At 54.4% G+C, this 26,923-nt stretch overlaps 1 protein-coding gene across 6 annotated transcripts; it reads left to right on the plus strand.

Annotated features, from left to right (window-relative positions):
* The first annotated feature begins 5,398 nt into the window (after positions 1–5,398).
* LDLRAP1 (low density lipoprotein receptor adaptor protein 1) lies at positions 5,399–26,900 on the plus strand. 6 transcript variants are annotated; one of them, XR_010425100.1, is made up of 11 exons: positions 5,399–5,546; positions 8,170–8,312; positions 9,808–9,920; positions 12,623–12,737; positions 15,322–15,394; positions 15,813–15,896; positions 17,131–17,261; positions 19,084–19,118; positions 20,899–22,213; positions 23,076–23,265; positions 26,395–26,900. XR_010425100.1 is itself a non-coding variant. In XM_064635479.1 (9 exons), exons 1-9 carry the CDS (start codon positions 5,462–5,464, stop codon positions 21,041–21,043), a joined length of 924 nt encoding a protein of 307 aa, XP_064491549.1. In that variant the 5' UTR covers positions 5,399–5,461; the 3' UTR covers positions 21,044–22,975. The 6 variants fall into 6 exon arrangements, 2 of the variants coding, with proteins under 2 accessions (XP_064491549.1, XP_064491550.1); XR_010425101.1 differs by having other exon boundaries at positions 23,076–23,101; positions 23,189–26,900; XR_010425099.1 differs by having other exon boundaries at positions 23,073–26,900.
* The last annotated feature ends 23 nt before the right edge of the window (positions 26,901–26,923 follow it).

The raw sequence follows: 26,923 nt of genomic DNA on the forward strand, positions 1-26,923 counted from the left end.
TGCCTTTGAGCCAAAGCCTCTGAGTGCCCGATGCCAGCTCTGATCTGTGCAGCAGCTCAACACCTGGGAGGTCAGAGGGGCTGCATTTGGGGGGGTGGGTGGTGCTGGGCAGCCCCTCCTGCCCCATGTGCTGGTGACTGGGGCTTATCCCAAATGCTGACACATCCTGCTGTGCCCAGCCGGGCTGGGGTGGGCACCAGGGCCCCTGTCCAGCCCCAGTTGCCCCCACTGGGGCTGTGCTCAATCCCTTGGCACTTCAGCTGCCATCTGCCAAATTCTGGGGGAGCTCCCACGGGCTGGTGTCCCCTGGGAGGGTGTGCAGTGTGGGAGCCTGGAGATGAGCCCGCCTGGATGGGAAGGGACCACTCCAGCCTCTCCTGAGACTGCTCCCAGCCACAGGTGAGGTGGAGCTGGAAGGGATGCCCAGGATTTCTGCTCCCCCAGCCGCTGCCTGCTGGGTCAGGATTGCTTCCCAGCATCCCAAGGCTCAGCCCAGGGAGCGGGGAACAGCGTGCTGGGTGTGCAGACGTGTGTTTGCAGAGGGAGGGAAAGCGAGTCTGCAGGGAAACAAACCACAAACACACACTGGGAACAAGCACAGCTTCTAATTTCCCTGGATGGCAGCAGTGCTGATGTGGATTTTCCATCCCTCATCCCTCCCGTCACACTCAGCTCCTCAGTTCAGCTTCCTCTGGTCACAAGAGCCTTTCTTCCCTCCGAGGAAGGGGCTGTGGCTCAGTGACAGGGTGTACAAGGCACCTCCTGCCTCCACCAGCAGCAGAGCAGGGAGGGAGGTTGTTTTTCTCATGAGCTCCTGCCTCGTTTACAATTTGCTGCCAGGGCAAAACACGAGAGCTCCTTTGGCATCAGATTTTTGAAGACTGGTGCTGGCCACAGAGAGCAGCTGTGCTGTGGGATTTCCTCTGCAGGACATCTCCAAAAAAAAGTGTGAGATTTACTTCTTGGTACCCAAGAATTTGCAGATCTGGGCTAATTAATATAAGAAATTTTAAGAGACATTAAATCTTATGCTTTCAAGTTTAAGCCAGGCTTTAATTGCTAAGGATTAGGAGATGATCTGCCCCATCCTCTGTAGTGTCTGGCACTGAGCATCCCTGGGAGCTCCAGTTTCCCTGCTGCACGTTCAGCTCAGTCCTGCCCCGTCCCTGCAGCTGATGGGACACACTGACCAGGCTGACAGGCTTTGATTGTAATTAAGTTGCTCCTGCTCGTTGCCCTGGGCCTGTTTTCCATCAGCTCAGCCTGCACAGCCAGGCTGTGTCCCTGACCCAGGCGAAAGCAGCTGGGCTGTGGGGTGGGAGAGAAACACGAGTGTGGTACAAGAGAGGTCACAAAAAATAGAAAATTCAGGCCGTGGTGTTTTGGGGGAGCAGGGGAGGATCATTTTAGCACCAGGGATGGTAATCAGTGTGATCATTTGGCATCACTGGGCTGGGCCCACCTGCTGCCCCTCTGTGTGGGGGGGGCTGTACAGGGGGGAGCAGCTGGGGCTTTGCTCTTGGGGTTTGTATGGAGCAGGGTGAGGATCCAGATCCACAGGAGCAGGGATCTGGGAGGGAATATCCAAGAGAGGACACTCCTGGTTCAGGCCTGGATACAGCTCCAGCCTTCTTCAGGGTGCTCAAACCCCTTCCTATTATGTGGGAAAAACTCGAGGACAGAAGCACAGCCCCACACTGGGGTTCACAGCACCCACTTGGCTGCTGGTAAAATGAGTGTTTTGTGTCAAACTTGGTTTCCCACCTGGGCATCCTGGCATCAGAGTGATGCTGGAGCTGGTCCCATCTCCAGAGAGCCCCTTGCACAGGTGACACCACAACCACTGTGACCGAGCAGGGAACACACACCCTGCAACCAACAGCAGCTCCTGGCCCAGTCCTGGTACAGTCAGATACTTATTTCTGCAATATTTGATGTTATCATATTTATAATGCCCTTTCTGCATAGATCCCAAAGCATGTTAATTGACTCATTAACAAATTGTTAACGACTGTGGTAATTGAAGTCCTAAGCACGCCTATAAATTAGATTTACTGACAGGGGCTGAGGTCTGGGTTGGTTACAGCTCAGCCTCCTGGCAGTGGGGTGAGCTGAGGTGATTCCTGAGCTGGGGAGATGATGAGGGGAGCGGCTCAGGGTCTTCTGAGACTCTGCAGGACCATGGGAGGACTCTGTGATCCTGGAGACAGGGAATGTCCCGCTCCTCAACTACTCACTTAATCAGGGCAACTCGCCACGTTACGGCCAACAAATGTCAATGAGAGCACATTTGTAGTTGCTGGTGTTATTTTCTCCTTAATGAAATGTCAAAGGAAGGGAAAACAGTGGAAAATGTCAGCAATTGGTCTTTTTATCACACAGGCAGTTAGACATGGGCCTTCTCAGCAGAGATGCCAATTTATTAGGAGGCAAACGCGGCTGGGTTTGACAGGGTGGAAGGAGCTCAGATTTCCATTAGTGATCACCTTTTAACCACCCCCAGAGATGTTAATTTGCTATAAATGCACTTTGCTGTAAACATGAAGAGACAGTGAACGAGTAAAGCCTCGGGAACCTGCAGTGGGTGTCCGTGGCTGGGGGACAGCACAACTTTGCTGACTTCAACAATTAAAGCGGGGAGCAAACGAGCACCCACCCTCACAGCAAAGCTTGTCACTGGATTTACCTCCAGGGCTGCATGTTCATGGTAAAGATTGCTCCAAAAAAACCCCCCCTGTCATCTGGGAAAACACATCAGCATTACAAAACAACTCAGAAGTTTCCCTGAAAAGCTGCATTTATTTAATTGTGATCTGGGAGGAAGGGCGAGGAAGAGTGGCGAGGATTTGTTCGTGTGTCCTGGATTAAGGAGACGATGCTGGATGTGGGGAGCAGCGGAGAGGTGCAGCCCCACTGCTGCAAAACTGGAGCTGCAAACTCGTGTGTGTTCCGGTGACGCTGCAGAGCCGAAAATAACCTTGAGAGAGGAGCCGGCGGCTCGGCAGGAGCGAGGACAATTACCGGGAGATGGATGGGTGGTGATGGGCCGGGCAGGGAGGGGTGAGGAGGTCAGGCATGTGCTGCTCACCACGAGAGAGAGAAAACAAGGAGATTTCCTAAAAAAAAAATCGCTGCTCTGCCACGCTCAGCACTCGGAAATTAATAAATAGGTTTGACTCTTCTTGTCTGGCCCCCAGGACCCACCTGCCCCTGGGCATCTCCTGCAGGAGGAGAGCTTGGTATCCCACCCAGGGAGGTGGGTGTGGAGAGGAGATTTTGAGCTCTGCCTTCCTGAGGGAGGTGACACTTGTAGTCTTTTACCACAACAAGGATATTTTAAACTCAAATGATGACTTTCAGGCTGGCTTGGATGGCACAGCCACGATGGAGACCATGAATTGATGACTCCTCTCTCCCAGGCTGCTGTCCCGGCCCTTCACTCTCCAAACTGAGTGGTGACACTTGAAGAAACACAATCTGCTGTTCTCCCGAGGTAACACCCAGCTGGGGCAGTGCAGGCAGCCAGGGAAGGGGCAAACATCCATATCAGTGCTGGGATTCAGTGGGAAAGCTCAGCTGGGTAAGGCAGCACTGCCCTGGGTCTGACACCCCTTGCAATAACAACCAGAGGATCGGGGGGACACCCCGTGAGCCCTGAGAGGAACAGCTGTGGCAGGGGAGGATGGGGCAGCAGGAATGCTGTGGATCTGTCCCCATGGGGATTCGTGGCCAGTGAGTGCCCTGTGGAATTGCTGCAGAGGAACCAGTGGGAAGGAGCAGCAGAGCTGTGCAAGTGCAGAAGTGACTGAGCACGGTGTGATTATATTTAGCCGGTGATGATGCAAAATACAGAAATAGGGATGTGAATCCCAGCTGTGTCCGATACCTGCTGGTGGCTTCCTCAGGCTGATTTATCAATAATTAATGGCAAAGGTGTCTGCCTTAACTTATCAGGTATTGGGAAGCAGGAAGCCCTCCAGTGCAATGTGGGCTGCTGGATGGGAGCAGAGCTCATCCATGATTTAGGGAAACACTAGAGCTTGGCTTAAAACCCTTCTGGATCTGTGTATGTGCTTCCAGTAAGCACAGATATTTACAGTGAGTTGCTGCACAGAGCTGGATCTGTGTCTGTGCTTCAATTTGCTCCTAACACAGCGATTTTTTCAGGTTTTTTGTATTTGTGTGCTGCTGCCCTCAGAGAGCCTCTGACGTGGTCAGCCCTCGGGGGAAGTTTCTCCTTTCAGGTTTTGGTCACCGTCCCCAGCTCACCCCCACGTGCTCAGATTCAAACCAGGCACCAAGTGGGGATGTGCCACTGGCTCCATCCTGCTTTAGACTGGGATTTTTGGGTGAGAAATTCAGCTCAACCCCTTCCACCACCCGCTTGTGTCCCACGGAGAGCAGCTTGGTGTGACTCCTGTGCCTCGGCTCCCGGCTACAAACGTGAGAGGGGAAGGTTAAAATTGAACTAAAAAGGGATTTTTCAATTACACAAATGTTTCTGTGAATAATAGGCTTTGTGAGGCATTATTCTACAAATCCTAAATATGGGGTTTAACCTCCTCATTATTATCCCTTTAATTTCGGAAAGCCTGTGAAGGCCTTAATCTTCCATTCAATTATGCTTAGGCTGACTTAAGAGCACGTTGGTGGCCGTGGTGACACGGAGGGGCCAGGCCAGACTTTATCAAACAGGATATTAAAATATCCTATCGCATTTCCTCATCCTGGGACGGGGACAATCAAACACCTCATGGGGCAAACATAACTTTTTTTTTTTTTTTTTTGGCGTGGGGAGGGGAGCAAACTGAGTCTGCTGAACTGAGACAGTTTGGGTCGTAGGGGTTTCCTGCCCTGAGTTTGAGTGGGAAAGGTGGAGCTGCGGAGGAGGAACCAGCGGGAAGGAGCAGCAGGGCTGTGTGAGTGCAGAGGTCACTGAGAATGGTGTGATATATTTAGCCGGTGGTGATGGAATTTGAGTGGGGAAGGCGGGATCCCCTTGGGAAAGGTGGAGCTGCTGCGGAGGAACCAGCGGGAAGGAGCAGCAGGGCTGTGCAGAAGCGCAGAAGTGACTGAGCACGGTGTGATGTGTTTATTTTTATATTTATCACAGTGGCGGTGCCGGCCAAAGGCGATCCTGCGGAGCTGGGACACAGATGTTTGTGGGGCGGCTCCGGGGGGCTCGGGGCGGGGGTCTCCAGCGGGGGAAGCTCCAGTGGGAGCAATCCGGGGGGGACCAGCGGTGTGAGGGGTCTCGGCGTCCCCGCAGGCTCGGGGGGTCGCGCATCCCTGCGGGACCCCGCGGGCCCCCCGCGCCGGTTTTGGGGCGAGGGCGTGGCGCGGGGGGCGTGGCCAAACATGACGCCACACACCCCAAATTTGCATGTGCCCCGCCCCCGGACGCGGTCAGCGCTGGCGCCGCAGCAAAGTTTGCGGCGGGGCCGGGCCGGGAGGCGCCGGGATGGACGCGCTGAAGTCGGCGGGTCGTGCCCTGCTGCGGAGCCCCAGCGTCCACAAACCCTCCTGGGCCGGCGGCCGGCACAAGAGTGAGACCCGGCGCCCTTCTTTTTACCCTTCCCCTCCCGCCAGCGCGCTTTCCCTGCACCCCCCCTTGTCCTGCATCCCGCCTTTCTTCCTTCCCGGCTTTATCCCGCTTCTCGTGCCCCCTGCACCCGCTTTTCCCCCCCCTCCCCGCTTTCTCCGTCTTGCGCCCCGTTTTCACGCCGCTTTGCCCCGTCCTCTCTCTCCCCTCTTTCCCATCCCCCTGTACTCCCTTTTCTGCTTTGCTCCCCCCTCTCTCTCTCTCCCGCACCTTTTTTTTTTTAACTTTTCCCTTTAGCTCCCTTTTTGCCCCCGCTCTTCGCTCCCCCCCCTTACATCCCCTTGCACCTCTTCCCTGTGCACCAGCGGGGTCGGATGGATGGGGGGGGTCTGTCCCCGTCCCCCGGTGGGGATGATGGGTGGGGGGGCTGTCCCTGTGCCCCGCTGGCGGGTGGGGGTCTGTCCCCGTCCCCCCGTGGTGGGCGGGGGTCTGTCCCCGTCCCCCCGTGGTGGGTGGGGGTCTGTCCCCGTCCCCCCGTGGTGGGTGGGGGTCTGTCCCCGTCCCCCCGTGGTGGGTGGGGGTCTGTCCCCGTCCCCCAGCCTGGGACAAGGGCTGGAGCCCTGCGGGCAGTTTCTGACCTCGTCCCGCGGTTGGCTTTGTCACACGATCGATGGCCCCGTGGCGAGCGGCCACTCGGCCCCAGCCGGGCTCCCTCCCGGCGAAGGGGGGACCGGCCCGGCTCCCCCCCGAGCGTGGCAGCGGCAGGACGGGGGGAGCTTTGCCCCCGTGCACCCCTCGCCACCCGCGGCGAGATCAAACTTCTTCCTCTTGCTAATCCCATGGGATTGACCCGGCGTTGTTACACCTGGGATTAGGGATGGAGCAGCCGCGGGACACGCAGGGCTGGGGGGCAGCCGCGGGGCTTGGGGAGGGGGGTGGGATGGGGTGGGGGCCGTGTGGTGTGTGTAGGGTGCTGCCCAACGTGCCCTTGGCGGGTGTGCCCGGCAGAGATGCCCCTCGAGATGCCGTGACCTTGAAAACTGCCCCCCTTGCCCTTGGCTGGGTGATGGTTGAGTGCTAACGGGAGGATGGGTGAGGGCAGAGGGTGCAGAACAGGATGTGTGGAGAAGTGTCTCTGTCCTGCCGGGTTGCTCCTTCCTCTCTGAAAGCACTTTAGTGGCTTTGCTTAAACCACCTCTATTTCCGTCCCAGGGCCTGGCTGCAGGTGGCATCGCCCCAGGCAGTGTGGGGTGTTTGGAGTGTCCCTGGGCTCGGTGATAACGGGACCAGTGCCTGGCTGGTGGGGCAGGGAAGGTGGGGCAGGGAGCTGCCTGTCTGAGGCACACAAACCAACCTGGAGTGCTCACGGGAGGACAGTGGCAGCGCCCTTGGCTTTTGAGAAATCCAGGCTTTGTGCTGGCACCCTCTGGGACACCAGGTTAACACAGCATCCCACCTGTCCTTGTTTTTTTCCCTTTCCCTCTCCGGGAGCTGTGTGTGTGTTGGGCACAGAAGCCCTGCACTCCCCATGGGACCACTCCCACCTGGATTCCGTCACTCCTGCTGGAGTCTCACCGGTGTCTCACCACTGGGAGTGGTGCTGGGGTTTATGGCTTATCTCCTGTCCTGCCTTTGCAGGGAGGCTGAGTCACCAGGGGTTATCCCAGGGGTGTAGCCAGGTCCCCCACATCCCTGTAGCCCAGCCCTCCTGCCCTGCAGGTGTGCAGGGAGCTCTGGAGTTTGGCCCCACTGCTTGGAGGAGGCCAATTTTGAGGCAGCAAAGCCTCAGGGACATGTTTAGTCTCTGGGAGCCCTGTCCCTTCTCAGGGCTGTGGTTCATTGCCTCCTGCTCAAAGCAAGACCCTCCTTAAAACACAAGAGCTGCACATCCTGGGTTGCCAGCTCCAGGTCTGGAAGGTGGCTCCTGTGGTGTAATTTCAGGTTTGGAAACACCCACCTGACTTTCACTTTGGTCCCAAACTTAGCTCTATATTTAGAACACTCCTTCCCACCCTCCCTGCACTTCAGGGAAGAGGCCAGTTGTCTCCTTGGTGGTTTGCAGGGGAGAGCAGAGACCTCTCCTTGCTGAGGCTTCACCTGTGTGAGGGCTCCTCAGGGCTGTAGGTGACCGATTTAGGTCAAAGCACCTCACCTGGGTCCTGGCAGCTGCCTGGGCTTAGCAGTAAATCCTGTCTTAGCCTGAGTGTGTAGGTGATGGTTTGCACTGGGTAAGGTCATTGCGGTGGCACCGAGCCCTGCACTGGGCTGGGGCTCAGGATCCCCTTGGTTATGGTGTGGGCCTGGGTGCTCACAGTTAAACTAAAAGGTTGCTTCTGTTTGTTGTGGCTTGTGGAAAGCATTTTGGGATTCGTTTTTGCTGTGTTGGAGAGCTGCAGAGGCTGATGATGAGGTTCCCCACGTGAGCACCTCGTGGTTGCTGCATGGTTGAAGTGTTCTGTTGCCTCCTCCAGCAGCCGGGTCTCTGCCCCATCTCCTTCCCTGAGCTCCCAGCTGCTCAGGCCTGGGAGTCCAGGCAGCAGCTAAACCAACACCCTGCTTGTACCTAAACCCTCAGGGATGTCCCTTGTGTGTTTGGGAATCCAAGAGCCTCTTTGTTGTCTCCCTAGAGCTCCCAGAGAACTGGACTGACACCCGCGAGACGCTGCTGGAGGGGATGCTCTTCAGCCTCAAGTACATGGGGATGACACTGGTGGAGCAGCCCAAGGGAGAGGAGCTCTCTGCAGCTGCTGTCAAAAGGATTGTGGCCACTGTGAGTGTCTGTGTTGGAGCAGAGCCCCATCTCCTGCTCTTCAAACGAGTCTGTCACCGGGGAGGGTTTCAAAATCCTCAGGTCTGGAGGCAGCTGTGGGCTCGGGGGGTCAGGATTGCAGGTCCAGCCCCTCCAGCAGTGTGCAGATGTCTGATGGTGTGGGTAGAACCGCAGACAGTGGCACTGGAAAGCCCTTGGGGCCAGCCCTGACCCTGGGATGGGGCAGGCTGTGGGAAGCTGGTGTCGAGTGTCTGAGCTCTGGCTCCCCTTGATAAGCCTGAGTGACCCTGGGTGTGTGAGAAGCCTCTGACCTGGTGAAATCAGCCTGCCCTGGGGCTGTGTCTCCTCTTGAAAGGCAGGGACAGCGTTTGGAGCGTGGCCAGTGCAGTTCTGGGTTTTCCTTCCCAGGATTGGCAGGTTAAGAGGGGAAGGGAGCAGGGCAGCTTGCTCCAATTCCCAGCCGGAGCAGCCACTGTCCCACTGTAACCCGTGATGCGAGAGGGACTGGTTTTCAGCCACCCTCCAGCTCCGAGTGAAATCAACACTTTAAGCCCTTGTAAAACTGAGTGAGGCAAAGCCCCAGCTGTGCCATTAACTGTTGTAAAGCTCAGTGGGGTGGTGGACAGCACTGGGCAGTGCTGGATCCTTTCCTGGCATGTGCTGAGCCGGACGGAGGGAAGCGCTCGCGTGAAGCAGGAGCTGCTGGCAGAGCCCTCCACGTCTGCCCTGAGCCACTGGGAACTGAGCCTTTAAATAAAGCCACGGGGCTGAGGCGGCCTCAGAGAGGCAGGGCTGGCCACTCTGGTTGTGGCTTATGAGGTCACCAGGGCAGAGGATCCTGGTCTGCAGCCTGGAACTAGCTGGATGTGTGTTATTTCTTTTGGAGACGGGCTGGGCAGTGAGCTGAGTGTAACCTGAAGGCTGAAAGCACGAGAGTAGTAAATAAGAGAAAGTGGCACATGAAAGTGGAGTTACTTTTTAAGCTGCCATCGTGGCCTTGCACAGGGGATGCTTTGCTGTGGGAGCAGGGTCTGGCAGCACAGCTCAGAGCCAGCTCCTTGGGAGCCCACTTTGTCCAGGACCATCCCGCTCCCAGCACAGCTCCCTCGCTCGTGCTGGTGTCCCCTCTGCTCTAGAATTGGCCCTAAAGGCAAAACTCCCCAGAGTTTCACCAGGCACTCACAGGGCTCAGCCAGAGCAGCTGCCGGCTCGTGCCGGTGGCCACGGGGAAATCCCTGTGGAGGTGCTGGGCTGGAAGTGCCTGTGCACGGCATGGAGTGGGTGGTGTGTGCCCTTGTCTCCTTAGTGCCAGTAAAAATCATGGCTTCAGGGCAGGAAAAGTTTTAACAAGTGCTTTATCACACCTGCTGGTAAAATCAGTCTCTAGCAGTAACGAGCGATATTAATGTGTGTCTCTGGGGTCTCTGCTCACATCCCTTGGGAGGTATCAGCCTTAAAAGCTTGGAACTTTCCCCTCCCTCTTTCCCTTCCAAAGGCGAAAGCAAGTGGGAAGAAACTGCAGAAAGTGACTCTGAAAGTCTCTCCCCGGGGGATCGTGTTGAACGACAGCAGCACGAACGAGCTGATCGAGAACATCTCCATATACAGGTGGGTTTTGGGGTGCACTCCGTGTGCCAGAGCTGCTCCTCTGCTCCACCTCCACCTGGTCTGAGCTGCTGCCTCGCTGGCCACCACGTCTGGGTGGAAAGCAAAGGTGGGAGAAGGAGAGTGGGTGGTAAATTTAAGGTAAATTTACGTGTGGTGCGACGTGTCCAGCTGGGGGCAAGGAAAGATGTGACGAGCCTGGGGGTGGAGTGTGTGCAAAAAACTGCAGATCCACAGCCAAGCACTCCGTGACCATGTGTGGCTTTACTGCCTGTTTGTGGCAGTAGAAATGCCAGAGCATCCAGGGTGAGGGCAAGGGTGGAATACAGAGGATGGTCAGAGCACCCCTGAGCTGGGGCTGCTGTCCCCTCACTGCCTGCTCCGTGTCTCTGTTGTTTAAATGGCTCTGACAGGGAGCAGGGCTGGGGCAGCTGCTGGGACACGGTACTGGGGTGGGGAGGGCAAGGTTGGGTTATCCCATATCCCCTCCTCTGGCTTTTGGAAGATACTTCTTTTGGAAGCATTTCTTCCAAAGTGGCAGGAGGTAGGCACAGGCCTGGTGGAGCAGAGCTCGGTTTGGATCTGGCCTTTTCCATCTCCTTCATCCCTTTTCCCTCTGCATCCCTGCCACTCTGCTTCTGTCCTTCACCTGCTGCTTTGTGCTAGACCTGGGAAGGGGAGCAGGGGCTCAGGGTTCTCTCTAACCACACCACTAACCCACTTGCTTCTCTTCAGTTCCAAACCCCAGCAGTCACACACAGCCAGGGGTGCAGAGCCCAGCCCTCCCTGGGACAGAAACCTGCTGTTAAAGCAGAGCTGGGCAAAGCAGCCGTGCCAAAATCGGGATCCCTGCACTGGTGGAAGAGCAGGCAGAGCTGTGGGATCAGGGAGTTTAGATGCTGCCTTAAATTCTCCCCCGACACTTTAACAGCTGTCGATAAAGCTGTTCCTGTCAGCACCAGAGTATGAGCAGCCCCTGATTCATTGACTGAAGCCAGCCCTTCCCAAACAGGCTGTTTTGGGGACTGTCACTGCTCCCCGGAGGCGCTGGTGCTGTGGGGTCATGGTGACTAGTGGGATCTGTGTGTATGGGGGGTCTTCTACCCACTCTGTGAGTGTGCCCCTCCAGTGGCAGGCCCAGGGCTTTCCTCTGACACCTCTGCTGTCTTCTCCTTGGCTTCTCTATCCACTGGGATGATGCTGGCTCTGAGCTCTTCCCTGGTTCGTGTGCTGGGGCAGGATGGGGTGGCCATGGCTAAAACGCAGCCACTGTCACTGGATGTGCTGCTGCCAGAGGCTAAAACTGGCTCCCTTCAGAGGCAGGTGTGAGTTCTCCTGTCCCTGGAAATTAATGACCATCTAATATTGAGCCAGGGGGTGCTGGAAGGGCTATGTGCCAGCACAGATGACTTGCCTTGGCTTTGTCATAATTATTAAAGGAGTGACCTTGCAGTTTCGTGAAAAATGGGAGAAAAGAGTGAACTTCCAGGCGCCTCTTTGATAAGACCAGAGCACAGCTCAGCTCTGGAAAACAAAATATAGGCCATTGAGCAGAGACATCCTCACATGTAAGAAACTAATGCAGTGTAAATAAATTTTGAATGTGGCTTTTTTAAGTCCCAGCATCTGCTGGGAACTGGGACCTTCTAGTCCCCTCCCTGCAAACTCTCAGGGACAGCAAGAGCAGGAGCTGAAGGGGCAAAATGGGGCCATGGGAGAACTTTCACTGAAAGATTGCACTTTTTACTTGAGTTTTCTCTTTCCTTAACAGCTGTTTGATCTGTTGTGTGCCCAGGGAAGAGGCTTTGCTGAGCCACCTTGCACTAAACCTGTGGGACTGCTGCAGCCTGTGCTTGCTGGCCTCAGGACACTCAGTCCTGCAGCTCCTGGCAGGGAGGGACCATGGGCGATGGTGGAGGTTGATGCTGAGGGACCTGCTGCCCTGCAGAAGGGAACTGAGCCCTCAATCACAGCCTGGTCTCCCCAGCCTGTTGCTCTTCCAGGGCCTTGTTTGGCATTTCAGAGTCAGCCTGGACCTGCCCAGGGGCTGGGAGAGACTCTGCCATCCTGGGGATGCTCCATGGAGGAGGCTGAGCCTCCCTCCCCACATCCAGTGTGCTCAGGGCTCTCAGGGCATCTTGTGCATGTGCTGCTGCAGATCTCAGAGCCTGAATTTCAGCCTTTGCAACAGCTTCTCTTGGGCACTCCTGCATCAATTTCTTTTCTCTGGTTTGAGCCTCAAGATTAAATCGTAGGCTGGGAGCAACCCCTCTCTCCTTGCAAGCTCATCCTCCAGGGAGAACCTTCTGAGCGAGTCTCTCTTCTGAAGGCAGAGCCTTTGTCAGGTGTAGTCCCAGGATGGCCTGCTGGAATCTTTACCTCCTCTAACCTGTCCTTTCCCAGAAGGTCAAACACTGTCTCTTCTCTTCTCTTCTCTCCTGCCTCTCCGTGTGGTGCACGTGGGTCACGCTGTGGCTGCGGGAGCGGCTCTGGGCTTCTCTTGCACTCAAACCCCGTGGCATCGGCTCCTCCACTTTGGGAAGGAGTTGTGCTGAGGCCTGGCAACATTCCTGTGCTCCCTCTGCCTTCCCTGCTTGGCCCTGGAGCTGGAAGCCCTGGGGCAGGCCCTGCTGGCAGCTCCGAGGAGGGGTTGGTGGATCTGCCTCGTGCTCAGTGCCCCAGACACGTTTCGTTCTGTCTTTCAGGATATCCTACTGCACGGCAGACAAGATCCACGATAAAGTGTTTGCCTACATTGCCCAGAACCAGCTCAATGAGAACCTGGAGTGCCATGCCTTCCTCTGTACCAAACGGAAAATGGTCAGTCCAGAGGAAGAAGTGGGGATGTAGGAGGAGGAAGCAGAGAGGGGCTGAAGTGGTGAGATAAGAGCTCTGCCCCCAGCTAGAGAGAGGGGGGAACGGCCTATCCGTTAACTCCAGGCTGGATTCAGCCCGTTGTCTTGGCACCTAAAAGCCTCTCTGCCCTCTGGGGTGGGAGTAAGAGGACCTGGCCCTGCACCAGCACCTGAAAATCCCCTTCCATGCTGCATTCCCAGCTGCTGGGACTCTTCCCTGCTCCGCATCCACTTCCCTGGGCTGCCGGAGCCGGTCTGAGCCCGGCGTGTGGAGAGGCTTTGGCAGGCAGGGGGGTCTCCAGAGAGGCTGCCAGTGAGGTGGCTGGGGGGACCCCAATGAGGGAGGCTCTCAGCCCAGCTGTTCTGGGCTTGCTGCCCTCCCTGGCTCCCTTCCATTTCTCGCCATCGAGGTTCTTGTGTCCAGTTTTTAGCGGCGTCTTTGTGGCGGGGCCGTGTCCTTCCTGTGGGATTGGCTGGGACACCCCACTGTGTGCCAGGGATGGGGCTCAGAGCAGAGGCCTGTGTGTAGAAAAGAGTCTCTGGCTCTTGCTTTGAACCTACTTGTGGGATTTTTTTCCTGCTGATTCAGTGCACCAGGACGGGCAGGGACCCAGAGCTGGTGAGGGAGGGAGGTGGGTCAGTGGGCACCGGCTGCAAGTGGGGCAAGGAGAGCCCTGGAGGTCTCTCATGGAGCCAGTTGAGCCCCCTCCCTGTGACAGGAAGGGACTTTAGGGCAGAGGAAAGGCAGGTCCAACCCCTCTGCCTGCATAAATCCTTCCCCTAGTGCCTCTTGCAGGGCCCACGTGGAGAATGGGATCTCCCAAACCTACAGGGAAACAAACCTGCTGAGAGCCATTCCCACCCCCTGCCTCCCAGCGTGGTGATTCCTGGGTTCTCAGGAGCATTCCTGTGCCTGGAGTGCAGCCACCTCACTCTTGTTAATATTCTGTGCTTCTCCCAACTCTTTTTTTTTTTTTTCCATGGAGAGAATAATGGAAGCTACAAGTTGTCTCTCCGTTCCACGGCGTGTGCTCCCATCCTTGCACGGCAAAGATAAGCCTCGCTCTGCAAATTAAAATTTAAATCTTTCTAGTGCTAAAAGAATTATCTCAGTGGTACATCAGCTCAGTGCGTCTCCCTCCAAATAAAGTTCTCCAAGGCCTTTTGTGGCAAAAACTAGAAATAATTTTTTTTTTCCTAGTCTATAAAATGCATAAACATCCTGCTGGTAAGGTGATCCCTGCTCCCAGACTGGGATCCCTCCCCAGGGCAGGGTCCCTGGATGTACCACAGCTACCAGCCACGGGCATATAATTAGTCCATATTTTTAGTTCATGGGTAATTCTCAACGGTAGCTGGGTCTATTAAACTTGATTCAGATGTGACAGCTTAAATTGTAAACAGCTGTGAGGAGTTTCATACTTAATTACCATATTTAAGGTTTTTTTGCCATAAAGCATTTGCACTTCCATCAAAGATGTAAATAGCTCTGACATTCAAACGAGCTCTCCTGCTTTCCAGGCTTAATTGGCACTGATAGGTTTGGGGTTCTCCTCCCCCCCTCCTGCACGGGATGCTGTGCCCCATTTGTGTCCCTCCACGTCTCCATCCTCCGAGCTGCCAGGGCTGCAGGTTCCTGACCTGGATCCGGGTTTGTTTAGTTTACAACTTGGTAAAACAAACTCGGGCCTCGAGGCTCCCGCAGCGCCAGCCGTGCGGAGTGTTCCTCGTTATCTCCCGGTGCTTAAGCTGCTCCTGAGCTGTGCCTGCTCCTAATGAAACTGGCATTTATGTCACTATTTATACATCTCCAGCAGCTCGTGCTGTTTAAGGTGGTGGTGGCTGGTTTTAGTGCTGCTCAAGCTCGGGGAGGGATGGAGGGGCTCACGGGGATGGTGTCCCTGCTGCTGTGGCCCGGGCTGGAGCAGGACAAGCCCACGCTGGTGGTCCAAGCCAAGGGAAGAGCCTGGGGTCTGGCTCATCCTGCCTCCAAGGTTGGAGAGAGCGGCAGATTCCTGGTGTTTCATCCTGTTGCTCTCAGGGCATCCTGGTGTTCATAGCTGTGCTGGGGCAGGATGGATGCAGCTCTGCTCGGCCCTCCCCAGCTCCGTGTCCAGGGCTCATCCCAGGCACTGATCCCTGGGAGGTGGTGCTGTTCTCATGGGTGATGCTCCACGGTGGGGGGGGAGCCACATCCCTCAGGGAGCTGTGAGGATGAGCCTGGATCCGTGCAGCTCCTGCCTGGGGCTGAGGTGTGGGGTGCAGGAGGAGCTGTGTGTTCCTGTCTCCCCATCCATCACCACCCTGGCTGTGACAACCATGTCCCTGCCTCCTCCCTCTCCCCATTACACCTGAGGACACATCTACAACGAGCTGCGTGTCCTACATGGAGCAAGTCTCTGCTTCCATCAATATTTGATTCCCCTCCCCGGCCAGGTGGGAGCGGAGGACTGGTTGGATCCAGGTTAACATGAATCTGGAAAGCAAAACCTCCAAGTGATTTAAATCTACACGGGGATTAACATCCTGCCTCGCCGCTCTCGTTCCAGGCACAGGCTGTCACCCTCACCGTGGCACAGGCCTTCAAAATCGCCTTTGAGCTCTGGCAAGCAGCTAAGGAAGGTGAGTTTTATTCCCCTTCTTCCCTCTCTTCGCTTTCAAGGGATGACTTTGGGCTTTTTCCAGCTTTCAAGTGCCTTTTCCCCTCGGCCTCCAAATTTTCAGGCTGCTTCCAGAGCTGGCGCGAGGCATCTCCAGGTTCCTCTCGACAGCCTTGTAAATCCAGCCAGGTTTTGGCTGTGCTCCTTTCTTGCTCAAGGACCTGGTGCTGGGCTGTGGTGCTTCAGAGACCTGCTGCTGTCGAGATTTCTGCTGCCACTCTCAGGATTTTTGCTTTCACCTTCCAGGAGATTATGAAACGCACCCAGAGCCTGGGCTGCTGCAGGGGTGCCCCATCTGAGCTGTCCCACATCCTTCCTCCTCCTTAAAAGCTTGTGGGGAAGCACTCTGTGAGCAGTGATGGGGTTTTCTTCTTTTTCAGAGAAGGAAAAGCGGGAAAGGTCCATCTTGGAAGGAGAAGGGACGAGCAGCCCCAGCTCAGAAGCCCCTGCCTGCCCTGACACACGTGAGTCACCCACAGCAGAGCTTTGCTCCAGGCTTGGGGATGGGAACAGCCTGAGGGCTGGGGGATTTTCCCTGGACAGGGTAAGCTCCTGGGAAGGCTCTGAAGACCACCAGGGAGCTACACTTCTGGCCTAGCAGAGATGTTGCCCTCACAGAGTTCTTGGCTGAGCCGCTCCTTCTCCCCCTTAAATACCTCCTGCAGCCCCTCATCCACAGCTGCTGCCACCCCAAATCTGTTTACTTCTGCCCCAGGCAAATTGGCCATAATGTCCTTAAGAGCTTAGTGTGGATCTCCACATCCCGAGCTTGATTCCGGGTTTGTCTCAAACCCACAACAACACTCACCATCCCATGGGCTGAAGGAGGGGGACATCCAGGTGCCCCTCTGCCTCCAGCTCCCCCAAGGAAGGAGAGGTGTGTGAAATAAAACAATTAAATAGTAAATCCCCTCATAATTCAGTGCCTGGCCATGGGTCCTCTGCTGCCTCTGAGACGAGAGACAGGGAGAAGTGGGACAAAAGGCTAATCTCTCTTCCATGCTGGCCACGGAGATAAGAGGATTTGGCACAGAGGAAAATAGCATTAAACTGGGCTTCCTTCCAGGCTGGCACATCTTGTTTCTTCCTGTGAAGGCTCAGAACTGGAGGAATCTGTCACAAACGGTGGCACATGGGAATAAGTGTGGCCCTGGGCTGCCATGGGTGTGGGAATGGCTCCAGTGTCTGCCTGGGGGAGGCTCTGGAGCTGGGGCACTTCTGCATCCCCCCAGTGCAGGCTGATGGGGAGGATTTGAGGCTTCCCTGAACACCCCCAAGCTCTGAACTGTTCTTTGCCCAGTGCAGGATTTGCCCTGTAAAATACTGATGCAGGTTTGCAAGATGCTGAATTGATGCCGTGGACTGAGCAGAGGATACTGCCCATGGCCTGTTCCCACCCTGGGCTGGGATGTCCTGGGGCTGATCCTCACTCATCCTGGGCATAAGTGGGCACTTGGGAGCCTTCCCACTGGCTGCTGGAGGGAAGAAGCTGGTCCTCCCCTGAATCCCTGTTGAGAGGTTCTCAGGTGCCTGATCTGGACATCACAGATAAATCACAGATAAATCAGCACTGGGGTGAATGCAGCTCCTCCATGCTCAGATTTGGGGCCATCCTGAAGGAAGTTGATTTGATTGCCAAAAGGTTTGGTTGTGTGTCTCTTTTCCCCTCCCCTCATCCCTTCTCCACTCTACCCACAGCAGCAGCCACGGGGAACTTGCTGGATTTTGAAGATCCTGCCAAATCACCCCTGAGCAGCAGCACAGACCCCCCCCACTTGGATAACAGCATGTTTGGGCCCAGCTCCTCTGTGAACAACAACGTGGTGTGGGTAAGTGGGAGCTGGGGATGGGGTGCCACCTCCCTGTGTGTGCTCCAGGTCCCAGCAAAGGGCTTTTCCTTGGATAACTCCTTCCCCCTGGGAGCTGTGGGGTGGCTGAGCTGCTCAGGGAGGGTTTCAGGGGTGCCCAAATGAGCTGGGTCTCAGTGTCCTACTTAAAATGATTAATTAGTGTTTGAGTACCTGCTGCCCTTTTTAGGCTCAGTAAATAAATGAACAGGATTGTGAGGTGCTGTGAAAAACGCTGCTGTCGGGTAATTGAATATTTCTTATTCTGGAGCAGCATTTCTCAGTGGTTTGTCACTTAATTGAGAGACCACCTAACTGCTCTGTTCAGGGGAAAAAATCATTATGTTGATGGCTTTTGTTTACTGCTCACTAAAACCAGGTTATATTTATGTTCATTATTACTCTTATTTTTCCCTCGCTCTTGTTTGTGGCTGTATCTGGCTGTGGGAGCATGGATGGCTTCTGGAAATGTCCTCAGTCATCTGGCTTAATTGTTTCATGGACCACTAATAGAAAAATAGTGATGCAGCCCATGTGCTGGGTGTGCATTCCTCAAGGGAGCCCCCTCCTCCTCCCTGCCCAAGTGCTCCATCATCCTTTTTAAACTGGAAGAGGGTGGGTGTGGGTTGGATATTAGGCATAAATTTTTCCCTGTGAGGGTTGGGAGTCCCTGGCACAGGTTGCCCAGAGAAGCTGTGGCTGCCCCTGGATCCCTGGAAGTGTCCAAGGCCAGGTTGGACAGGGCTTGGAGCAACCTGGGCTAGTGGAAGGTGTCCCTGTCCCTGGCAGGGGTTGGGACAAGATGATCTTTAAGGTCCCTTCCAACCCAAACCATTCTGTGATCACCAACCTGTGCCCTCTCTGGAAACCCCTGTTCTGCTGAATTTTGGAGAATTGAAGGATAAATGCCTTTGCCTGGGGCCTGTTCCTTGAGTCTGGCGGGCCTGAGCCTGAGGCTTTTCAGGTTAAACCTGAAGATCAGCTCTAAGCTTAAATCAAATCCTGGAGGCTTATCAGCAATCTCCAATCCTTCCCTACTTACAGAGTTTTCATACTTTACTTATTAATTGCATTAAGTCTGTAAGTGCATCACAGGATTTTGGGAGCAGTCCAGCCTGTCTGTAGCAAAGCCCTCACACAGAGCCCATGGTCCTGCATGGGAAGCCTTTCCTCCCTCAAGCAATTCCAGTGCTTTCCCTGGAAAACCTTAAGAGCAGATCAGAGATAAAGGGTCCCAGAGCTGCTTTCAGGGTCCCCCCTGTGCTGGTGCAGAGCTGCTGATCCAGTTCCTGATCCAGAAAAGTTCCAGGGATGCCTGGAGCATCTCACTGAGCTCCGTCCTCATGGTAGAAACTCGCAGCCCGTGCCAGTTCCATGGGAGAGCTGGAAGAGCCAAGGGCTGGCTTTGACTCCAGAGGGGCTTGTGCTCCAGCTGATGGGTCAGATCCAGGGCACACAGGCAGTGGGGCAGTATCAGCCTGTTTGGGGGTGATGGGAGAAAGGCCCTACCCCTGGGCTGTGGGAGGAGCACAGCTTCCCTGACCCAAGCTCTGGGATCTGCCTGGAGGAAGCCTGGACCACCCAGAGTTGCACCTCTTACTTTGGGGCTTGTGCAGAGAGAGAGAGAGCTAAAACCTGCCCTAGGAGGCAGATTGCAGAGGAGGGTTGATTTGGGCACTCAGAAGCCAATATGCACATACGGTTTTTTGTTTGCCAGTGCTCAAGTGCAGAGCCAGACCTCTAAATACACTTTTGTGTGCTCTCTTAGCAACTACTTGTCTCTCTTTTTATCTCTTTAACAAAGGAAATGGATGATGGTCTCGACGAGGCGTTTTCAAGGTAATTCTCATAACTCCCTTTACTAGTTCACTCCACCACTGGGGACCAGCCCCAGAGACTTGACTGGTGACTGGCTTTTAATAATGCTCCTCATCTAATCAGTGCCATGATCTGACCTAGGCAGCTGCCCCATCAGTGCCTCAGCTGGTAATTGAAAGATAGGCTTTGAGGCTGGCTGATAAGCCAAATATTTTGACAACCTTTTAAGGGTGGAGAGAGGCTGTGTGTGATAGGGAATTTAATTCCCCAAGCAGTTGGTGTGTCTGCTCCCCCTTGCCAAGGCTTTTCCAGGCTGCCTGTGATGCTGGTCCCAGCTTTGGCACGGGGGGGCTTTGCTCTTCCTTGGCTCACAGATTCAGAGTGTGTGGCCATTGATTCAAGGGGTTTAGTTCTCTTTCTAATCCAAATTAAAAGCTTCCCTGCACGTGCATGCTGAGCAAAACAGCAATGTTAAACAAATCCATTTCCTTTCAGGTGGGTTTTCCTGCTTGTTTTCATGTGGGGACCACCCTGTGGGGTGGTGGGAATGGTGTAGTTTATTAGGGTCTCTTCCTCCAGGTCAGTGTGTGAAGCCACCTGGCCACCATGAGATGTGGAGGCCCCAATTTGGGCAAATCTGCCCTGGGTGCAGATGCCAGAGGCAGCAGGGAGCTGCCAGGTCTCCTCCTCCTCCTCTTCTGGCTGGGAGGTGCTGGAGGAGGGAGTTGGGCAGGAGCAGGGCTGACCCAACACTGTCCCTTCCCTGAGAGCCATCTGCCTGTGCCAGGGTTTGCAGCACTGCAAAACTGCCTGCTCAGCCCTAAGGAAACAGCCCTCTGGGTCTTGTTTGGCTCTCAGGGACGATTTACAGCTTCCACTTCCACAGCAGCCTTGTCCCAAGATGTGGCTGATAAAGGGGCTGCTTCAATTTGCATCCTGATGTTGGCTGTTTTCCTCAACCCCTGCTCCTTGCCCTACTTAATGAAGCAGATGTTGTTGGTTGTGGGCTTTGTTTTTTGGGTTGCTGGATCCTGAGCTGTCACATCACCCTCAGCCTTGTGGTAGTGACTCAGTGTTTGGGCTGCTCACCCTCTGAGGCGGGTGCTTCCAGAAGCATTCCTGCCACATCATCATCATCCCTGGACATTTTTCTTCTTTATTAAAAAACGTGGCTTAATCTGAGGCTTTTTTTGATGAAACACCAAATATTTGAGTTAACCTTCAGCCCGGGGAGAATTGATGCTGCGCTGCTGCGTTTTTCACAGAGGTATTTAATAACACAACAACAAACTGGGGCTCCTTAGGTTTTTGCGAAACATCTGGGATGAAAAGCTCCTAAAGCTGATCCTGGGAGCTGTTAAACATCAGCTGAGTCCTCTGTGTCTTAACCCGAGGGGTTAATGCTCGGGCAGAGCTACAGCACACGCTGCCTGTCCAGACACAGCACCACGACACTGAGTCACTGCACCCAGGCTGCTCCTTTGGGCAGCAGAGATCAGATCCCAGCCATAGCTCCGGGGAGGAAAACAGCCAGGCTGTTAATATATGGGATGTCCAGACTGCAAATTCCCTGGATGCCTGCAGGGGAAAGGCTGGGACAAATCAGCAGCAAAGCTGTGACGGACTCGAGGGCGCTGCGAATGTTCTGTGCCAGCTCCCCCCTTCCCAAACCACTTAATTCCCTTGGAGGGTGTTGAAATGTGGAGCTGCAGTGTTATGGATGCATCAGGCGTCCGGGCTATAAACCAGCAGGATTTGGGTTCTTACTTTGTGGTTTTCTCCCCCTCTTTCCCCCCCTTAGGTTGGCTCAGTCAAGAACAAACCCTCACGTCCTCGACACGGGGCTGACAGCTCAGGACATCCAGAGTGCAGAAACACTCTCCCCTGTAGACTGGAACAAAATAGATTCCACCACAGGCGAGAAGGATGATCTGTTCATGTTCTGAGGTCAAATGCATCTAAGAGCTGACTAGAGAATAACCACTAAAACTCTCTGGACTGGATCGTGCTGTTGCAGGTGCTGTACACAAGGGACTCTCCTAAGGGCTCTTCGCCAGGTCAGGTGATGTTACAGCACAGTTTAGACCAAAGCTTTAGAAACCTGATGCAGATTTTTATACCTTGTTTTTATCTAAACCACGAGATGCTCTTGAACATATTTATTCCCAGCCATTACCGTTTACATGTGTTATTGGAAGGCGTGGAGAGCATCTACAGTGTTACGTGGCAATAATACCATGGGAGAACCTTCAGCAGTGCCTGTTGCTCTCTGAAAACAGACTGTGCACCACCAAAGTCCCTCTGTGTGTATCCTCTAGACAAAGGTCTGCAGATGCAAATGCAATTCCAAGCACAACTGTTACTAATCCACTGATTCTTGAACAACACGTCACCTGCCTGGGCGAGGGGAGGAGATTTGCAGCAGCTGCTGACAGTGTTAAATCAAAGAGGTGGCAGAGATCTTGCTTTTGTATGAATGTCTGTGACACTCTCACAGTTGTCAATCACCCCTGTGGGTTCTGGCCGTTTCTTCACCAGCTCCATGTGGGAATTGACACTTTTTTTACCCAAAGACTCTACGAAGTTTTGCACTTTAAAACTTGAACTGAAAGCAATGGTCCGAGTTGTCAAGGTAAGCAGTGCCTGTATTTTCTCTTCAGAAGCTATTTACCCAAAAATAACCCAACCTGGCAATGCTGCAGCTCTGTTTCAAAGCTGATTCCTCATGTCCACCATCTCTGATGCGACTCAAAATACTGAAGCTCCTTTGCACTGTTGGCTTTGAAAGCAAAACCACCAAGGAGGAATGATTTGTTCTGCTAAAGCGTGTTGGAAGTGGCAGCTTGGGTGGACCAGCAGCAGGATAGGTCTGTGTTCTCAGCCTGGCTGAGTGGATTTGCCTGTCCATGACTTCTTACTGCCTCAAAACCATTTGGTTGTTGCTCACTCGATGGACTCCAGTGGAATTGGATTGGGCCAGACCAATACCTGGATGTTCAGTTAGCAAGAGGTGCCCCTTCCAGGTACTTGGATCCCCTGCTCCCCGACAGCCACAGCTCCCAGGAGGCTCAGGAAGCTGCTTCATCTGCTCCTGGAACTGAAAATAAGTAATGGAGGTATAAAGCTTATGCTAATTAAAAGATTAAGTTTAATGATTCTAAATAGTCACACTGACAGTTTGCAGTGTTTGTGGCCTTATGTGAAGTATACTAATCTGTTTTATAGATTTGTAACTTGGGTTTGAAGCACTAATTCATTCCCCAGATAGCTCTTCATAACTCCCTTAAAACTGCTCGCAGGAAAAAAGAAACCCTCTCTGTCAGCTGTAAGAATTCATTAGGAAGCAGCTGAGTGACTCTGACTTAGATTTGAGGGTTTTTTTTTTCCCCTCCTAAGTGTTAGAGTGAGAAGGTGTCGAGGACTCGTGGAGCTGACTCATCATGTCTCTTAATAAAACGTGTGCTCTGTGTATCCTGCAAAACGGGGTTTAAAGCAATTTTACATCTTCAGACGACTGTGCCCATGACTTCCTTGATCCTGTGTGCAGCACCAGCCTCTTGTGATTGAAGGAACTATCAAAGCTTGTCCCTGCTGCAGAGGCACAGGGGAGAGACGTGAACCTCCTGCACAGGCAGGGGTTGTAGCCAGTGCCTTGTCCCGACTCAAGGAGTTCTGATCTTCCCAGAAAACAGCCTGAGCTGTAGGATGGACTGTGAGGATTTCTTTGTACATTGATCTTTCTTCTTTTCTAGAGACTCTAGGAGCAGATACCGAAGTGCACAACACTATATATGTGTGTATATAGTTTTTTAAGAAAACCTGATGCTGTAAAGAAAAATCCGTACTGAGGGAAATAAAAGTTCTGCCATTTTTTTGGAGCGTCTGTGCTGGGTGACTTTATTTTTACAGGGGTCCTTTTAATGTGTAGAAGTCTTTGTATTTCTGGTTAAGTTCTCCCTGTCTCTTGATGCACAGCAGGAAGTGATTGGAAACATCCTTAGGAGGTGTGTGTCTGTTGGACAGCTGATTCCAGTGCCATCCAGGTGGGAAGAGGGCTGCAGTCAGACACTAGTCCGTGGTTCTGCTTCCAGGAAATGCTTATGGGACTGGATGTTGCCCCCTGGGATTCACAGAGGGATGTACAGTCTGTCCCTGCATTGGCCTCCAGGTAAGGGGGTGGTGATGGGTGAGGAGAGGGAGGTCAGTGCTTCATGCTCATCTGCAGAAAAACGTGATGCCAGTAGCATCAAACCCCCAAAATCTCTTTAATTTATATAATTTCTGAGTCACAAAGTGCTTCTCCCTGGGGGGGAGCTGAATTTGTACAGCTGCCTTTTAAATAAAAACAGCCTGGAGAGCCCAGCACAGCCCTGTGTGCTCAGCATCCCTTTGCAATTCCTGCCTTTGCTGGGCTCCTGCACTTCCCAGCCAACCAGGCTGCCAACCTTGTCTGGGAAGTGCATTGGGAAACCCATCTGGGGTGCTGACAGGTTTAACCTGCCACCCACTCCCTTTGGGGTGTTGGAGTGGGGCTGCGGGTGGAGCTTTGCAGAGACACCTCTCATCCCACAGTGCTGACAAAAAAAAAGGGCTAAAAGTTCATTTTTCAGTTTAAATTGCCTGTTCCAGGGTGAGCTGTCCCAGATTATGAGTGCTGAGCACTGGCAGCCTGTGCCTTCATGCATAACTGATGGCGGTGCTGAGGAACAAATTGATCTTTCCGTTCGCATGTGACCTTTTTTTAACCGCCGGTTAAGAAACTTTCAGCATCCATTTCCTTCCCCTCTGACGGCTGCGAGAGAGGGAGGGGGGAGGCTCAGGTGGGCTGGGGGAGCTGGTGGCTCCTCTCCCCTCAGCCCCGTGTTTTTCCAGGGGGGACATGGAGGGATTGTGCTGCCCGTTCCCTCCCTCGGAGCAGCCGCAGCAGCGGCAGCAGAGGTGTTGGCGTGGGCTGTGCTGTGAAAGGCTGGTCTGTCACCCTGCGCTGGCACGGGGTGTGGACGGGATGGAACAGCTCCATCCATCCCACAGCCGGTAGCCAGCGTGGGCGAGGGAGCCGACACAGAGCCCGTCTTCAGCCTCCCCCTCAAATCACCTCTAAGGAAGCAGAACCTGCAGCTCGCACGAGCCACGTGCTGCTTCGGGGCTTAATGTTTTAAAGTGCTGGGTGCTGCAACTCGTTAAACTCCTTCAGAGCATCCCCAAAAGTGCAGCAGCGAGCCCAGCTTGCTGCTGCCAAGTTGCAGGCTGGGTTTAGGTGGAGATGTTAAGTTTTGTCAAGTGTTGCTGTTCCCTCTGCTCAACGAGGGCTCTTGAATGATGGCTGTTGTTCTGTGAGTCGAGGCCAAACCCAGCTCGAAGGTTACAAACCAGCTGCTTCAGGGAAGTGCTGAGCTGTGGAGCACGAGGGTGTGCAGTGTGACAGGTACCGAGCCCTGAACCTCTCTCCTCTCCTCAGAGCACCAAGAGGGTTTGTAGCTTCGTGCCAAGCTTGAGCAAAAGCTGCAGAGCTGTGGTTCCCCCAAACTGTCCTTTTTTCCACGCACAAATAGAGCCACCTTTCATCTGAACACCTGAATGCTGCCTTGTGGCTCTTACAGCCAGCCCTGGGCTGCCGGGAGCCGTGGGCTGCCCTGCGAGGCTTTCTGTGCTCTGCAGCAAGAAATAACAGTGCTGTGGAGAAGCACAAGTGCCTTTTGGCTGGGGATGGAGGGAGGACTGGGTGGGAAAGGGGGGTGTTGGTTGAGCACTGCTGTGCCCCTCTGACGTGTCAGCCTTGCGTGCCGGCTGCCTGCGAAGATGAGATTTGTCCTGTGGAAGCCAAGGGGAGCTGAACCAGAAAACACAGGCAGTGTTTGCCAACAGCCCAGGGCAGGGTTGGCTCAGGAGGAGCTCACCACGGGTCAGCACGCAGTGCTGGAGGGGTATTTTGTGCATGTGTCTCTGCCTCTGCTTTTGAACTTCTCCCCAGGTTTGAAGTGCTCAGTGCAGGAGTGATCCCACAGCACAGCCACCCTTGGTCTGCATGAATGAGGGGTGAGGGTTTACTCTGCCAACCCCCTTCTGCATGTGAAAGCATCTCCCTCTGAGAAAAGCCATAATTTCAGTGCCAAAAATCTGTAAACTGGTCAAAAATTAACTTTTTTATGCCCCCTTCCTTAACTTTTATGCCCCTAAATCCTGCTGACCATCTGTCCCACCCACCCCAGGCTCCCCAGGTCATGGCCCCAAGGCTGCCAGAGCTCAAGGGGTGTTTGGACAAGGCTCTCAGGCCCAGGGTGGGATTGTTGGGGTGTCTGTGCAGGGCCAGGATTTGGATTTGATGATCCTTGTGGGTCCCTTCCAGCTCAGGATATTCCATGATTCTGCCGGCATCTGACTGTGAGCAATTTATCAAGAGTGAGTGGATTCTGCTTATGACAGAGGGAGTCTTAATATTGCATTACTTCATTTATTTAGCACCTCTCCTCTGATGCTCAGGGGAAGGACAACGGGAGAGAGCATTGGGGATTGCTGGGAGTTGGTTGTTATTTTTCTTCCCTGCTAAAAGCAGACGTCTCCAGCTGGTTCTTGGCTCCGAGGAGGAACATTGGCTTTACAAAAAGGAGGGATGTCAAGTCATTAAAAGCTGCAGGAAGAGGAAGTCTTCTGAGGTGGGAGTGGAAATGGGGCCAGAGAGCTGGAGCCAAGACAGCAGATGTAGTAAGTGCAGGAAGACTGGAGGCAGTTGCACAGGGTAATGTGCAGGTAGAAGGTAATTAGTGACCGAGTGCCTGGTTAATTAAGTGCCACCAGCCTCTCACGCTGGACACACACTTGGTCCTGTCCCTGCTGGGCTCTGATCTTCTTTGGTAGCGACTCCTTCTCCCTCCTGGCTCTGGAGCAGCTCCCAGCACGGCAGCTCCTGCCCAGCAGAGCCAGAGGGACCCTCAGCTCTGCCCGGAAAGCGGATTAGGAGCTCTGCTATCGGGGCCACGCGCCGCTGCTGGCCCGTGGCCAGCGTGTCTGAGCAGGGCCCTGGAGCCTGGGGCTCTGCCTCCCGCCCAGCACCCGGCTGGCACCACTCACCTTTGGCAGCTCCCAGCCTCTCCTGGGGCACTGCCCTGCTGGCAAGCTGTCAGCCCGGGCTGTGAGCACAGACGTGGCTTTGCAACTGAGGGCTCACTCCTGGTTCCCCGTGGCGTGGTCTTTGGAAGCCCCACAGGGGCTGGGCTGTGCCAGCCAACCCAGCGTGGGAGCACCAGGAAGGGACCCTGTGGCCTCCCAGCCCTTCCCTCTCTCCACTTTTCCTTTCCAGGAGCCAGGTGATTCTCACCAAAGTCATCAGGGCCACCGTGCTCCCCTCCCTGCGAAAGGAAGGATCAGGAGAGGCAGGTTGGGAACATCGACCCCGTCGAGGTTTGGCTCTGAAATCCCCGCTGGCTCCTGTGATTTATCACTCACCCAGCTGCTGCTCTCAGCTTGGAAAGGAGAAGCGAGGAGGGAAAAATATGGATTTTTAAAAGCTTGGCTTTAAAGCCCACGGGCTCAGGCCAAGGCTCCTGTCCTGGCTGAGGGAACGGGGTGGGAACCACGTTGCTGGTCACAACTGGAATAAAACAGCCACCCACGTCAGGCTGTGGCCAAGCAGGGATTCTGCTGCCTGCTCGTCCTTGGCACACAGGTCTTTTGAGCTGTGACATGAGGAAAAACAGTGTTTGGGTGCCAGTTTATTCCCCAGGCACCTTGTTTGCCCCAAACTTTTGCCATCACCGTTTCCACTTCGGAATCACCGAGCCATCATCTCTCCGGCCACACGGGGGGGGGGTGGGGGGTGGGGGGGATGC

The sequence above is a fragment of the Pseudopipra pipra genome, chromosome 24 (assembly GCF_036250125.1).
Source record: "Pseudopipra pipra isolate bDixPip1 chromosome 24, bDixPip1.hap1, whole genome shotgun sequence".
NCBI lineage: Eukaryota > Metazoa > Chordata > Aves > Passeriformes > Pipridae > Pseudopipra > Pseudopipra pipra.

Coding starts and splice junctions, on each gene's coding strand:
- LDLRAP1 (XM_064635479.1), top strand. CDS start 5,462: ATGGACGCGCTGAAGTCGGCGGGTCGTGCCCTGCTGCGGAGCCCCAGC. Junction 8,313..9,807: donor TCAAAAGGATTGTGGCCACT/GTGAGTGTCTGT, acceptor TCCCTTCCAAAG/GCGAAAGCAAGTGGGAAGAA. Junction 17,262..19,083: donor TGAACAACAACGTGGTGTGG/GTAAGTGGGAGC, acceptor TCTTTAACAAAG/GAAATGGATGATGGTCTCGA.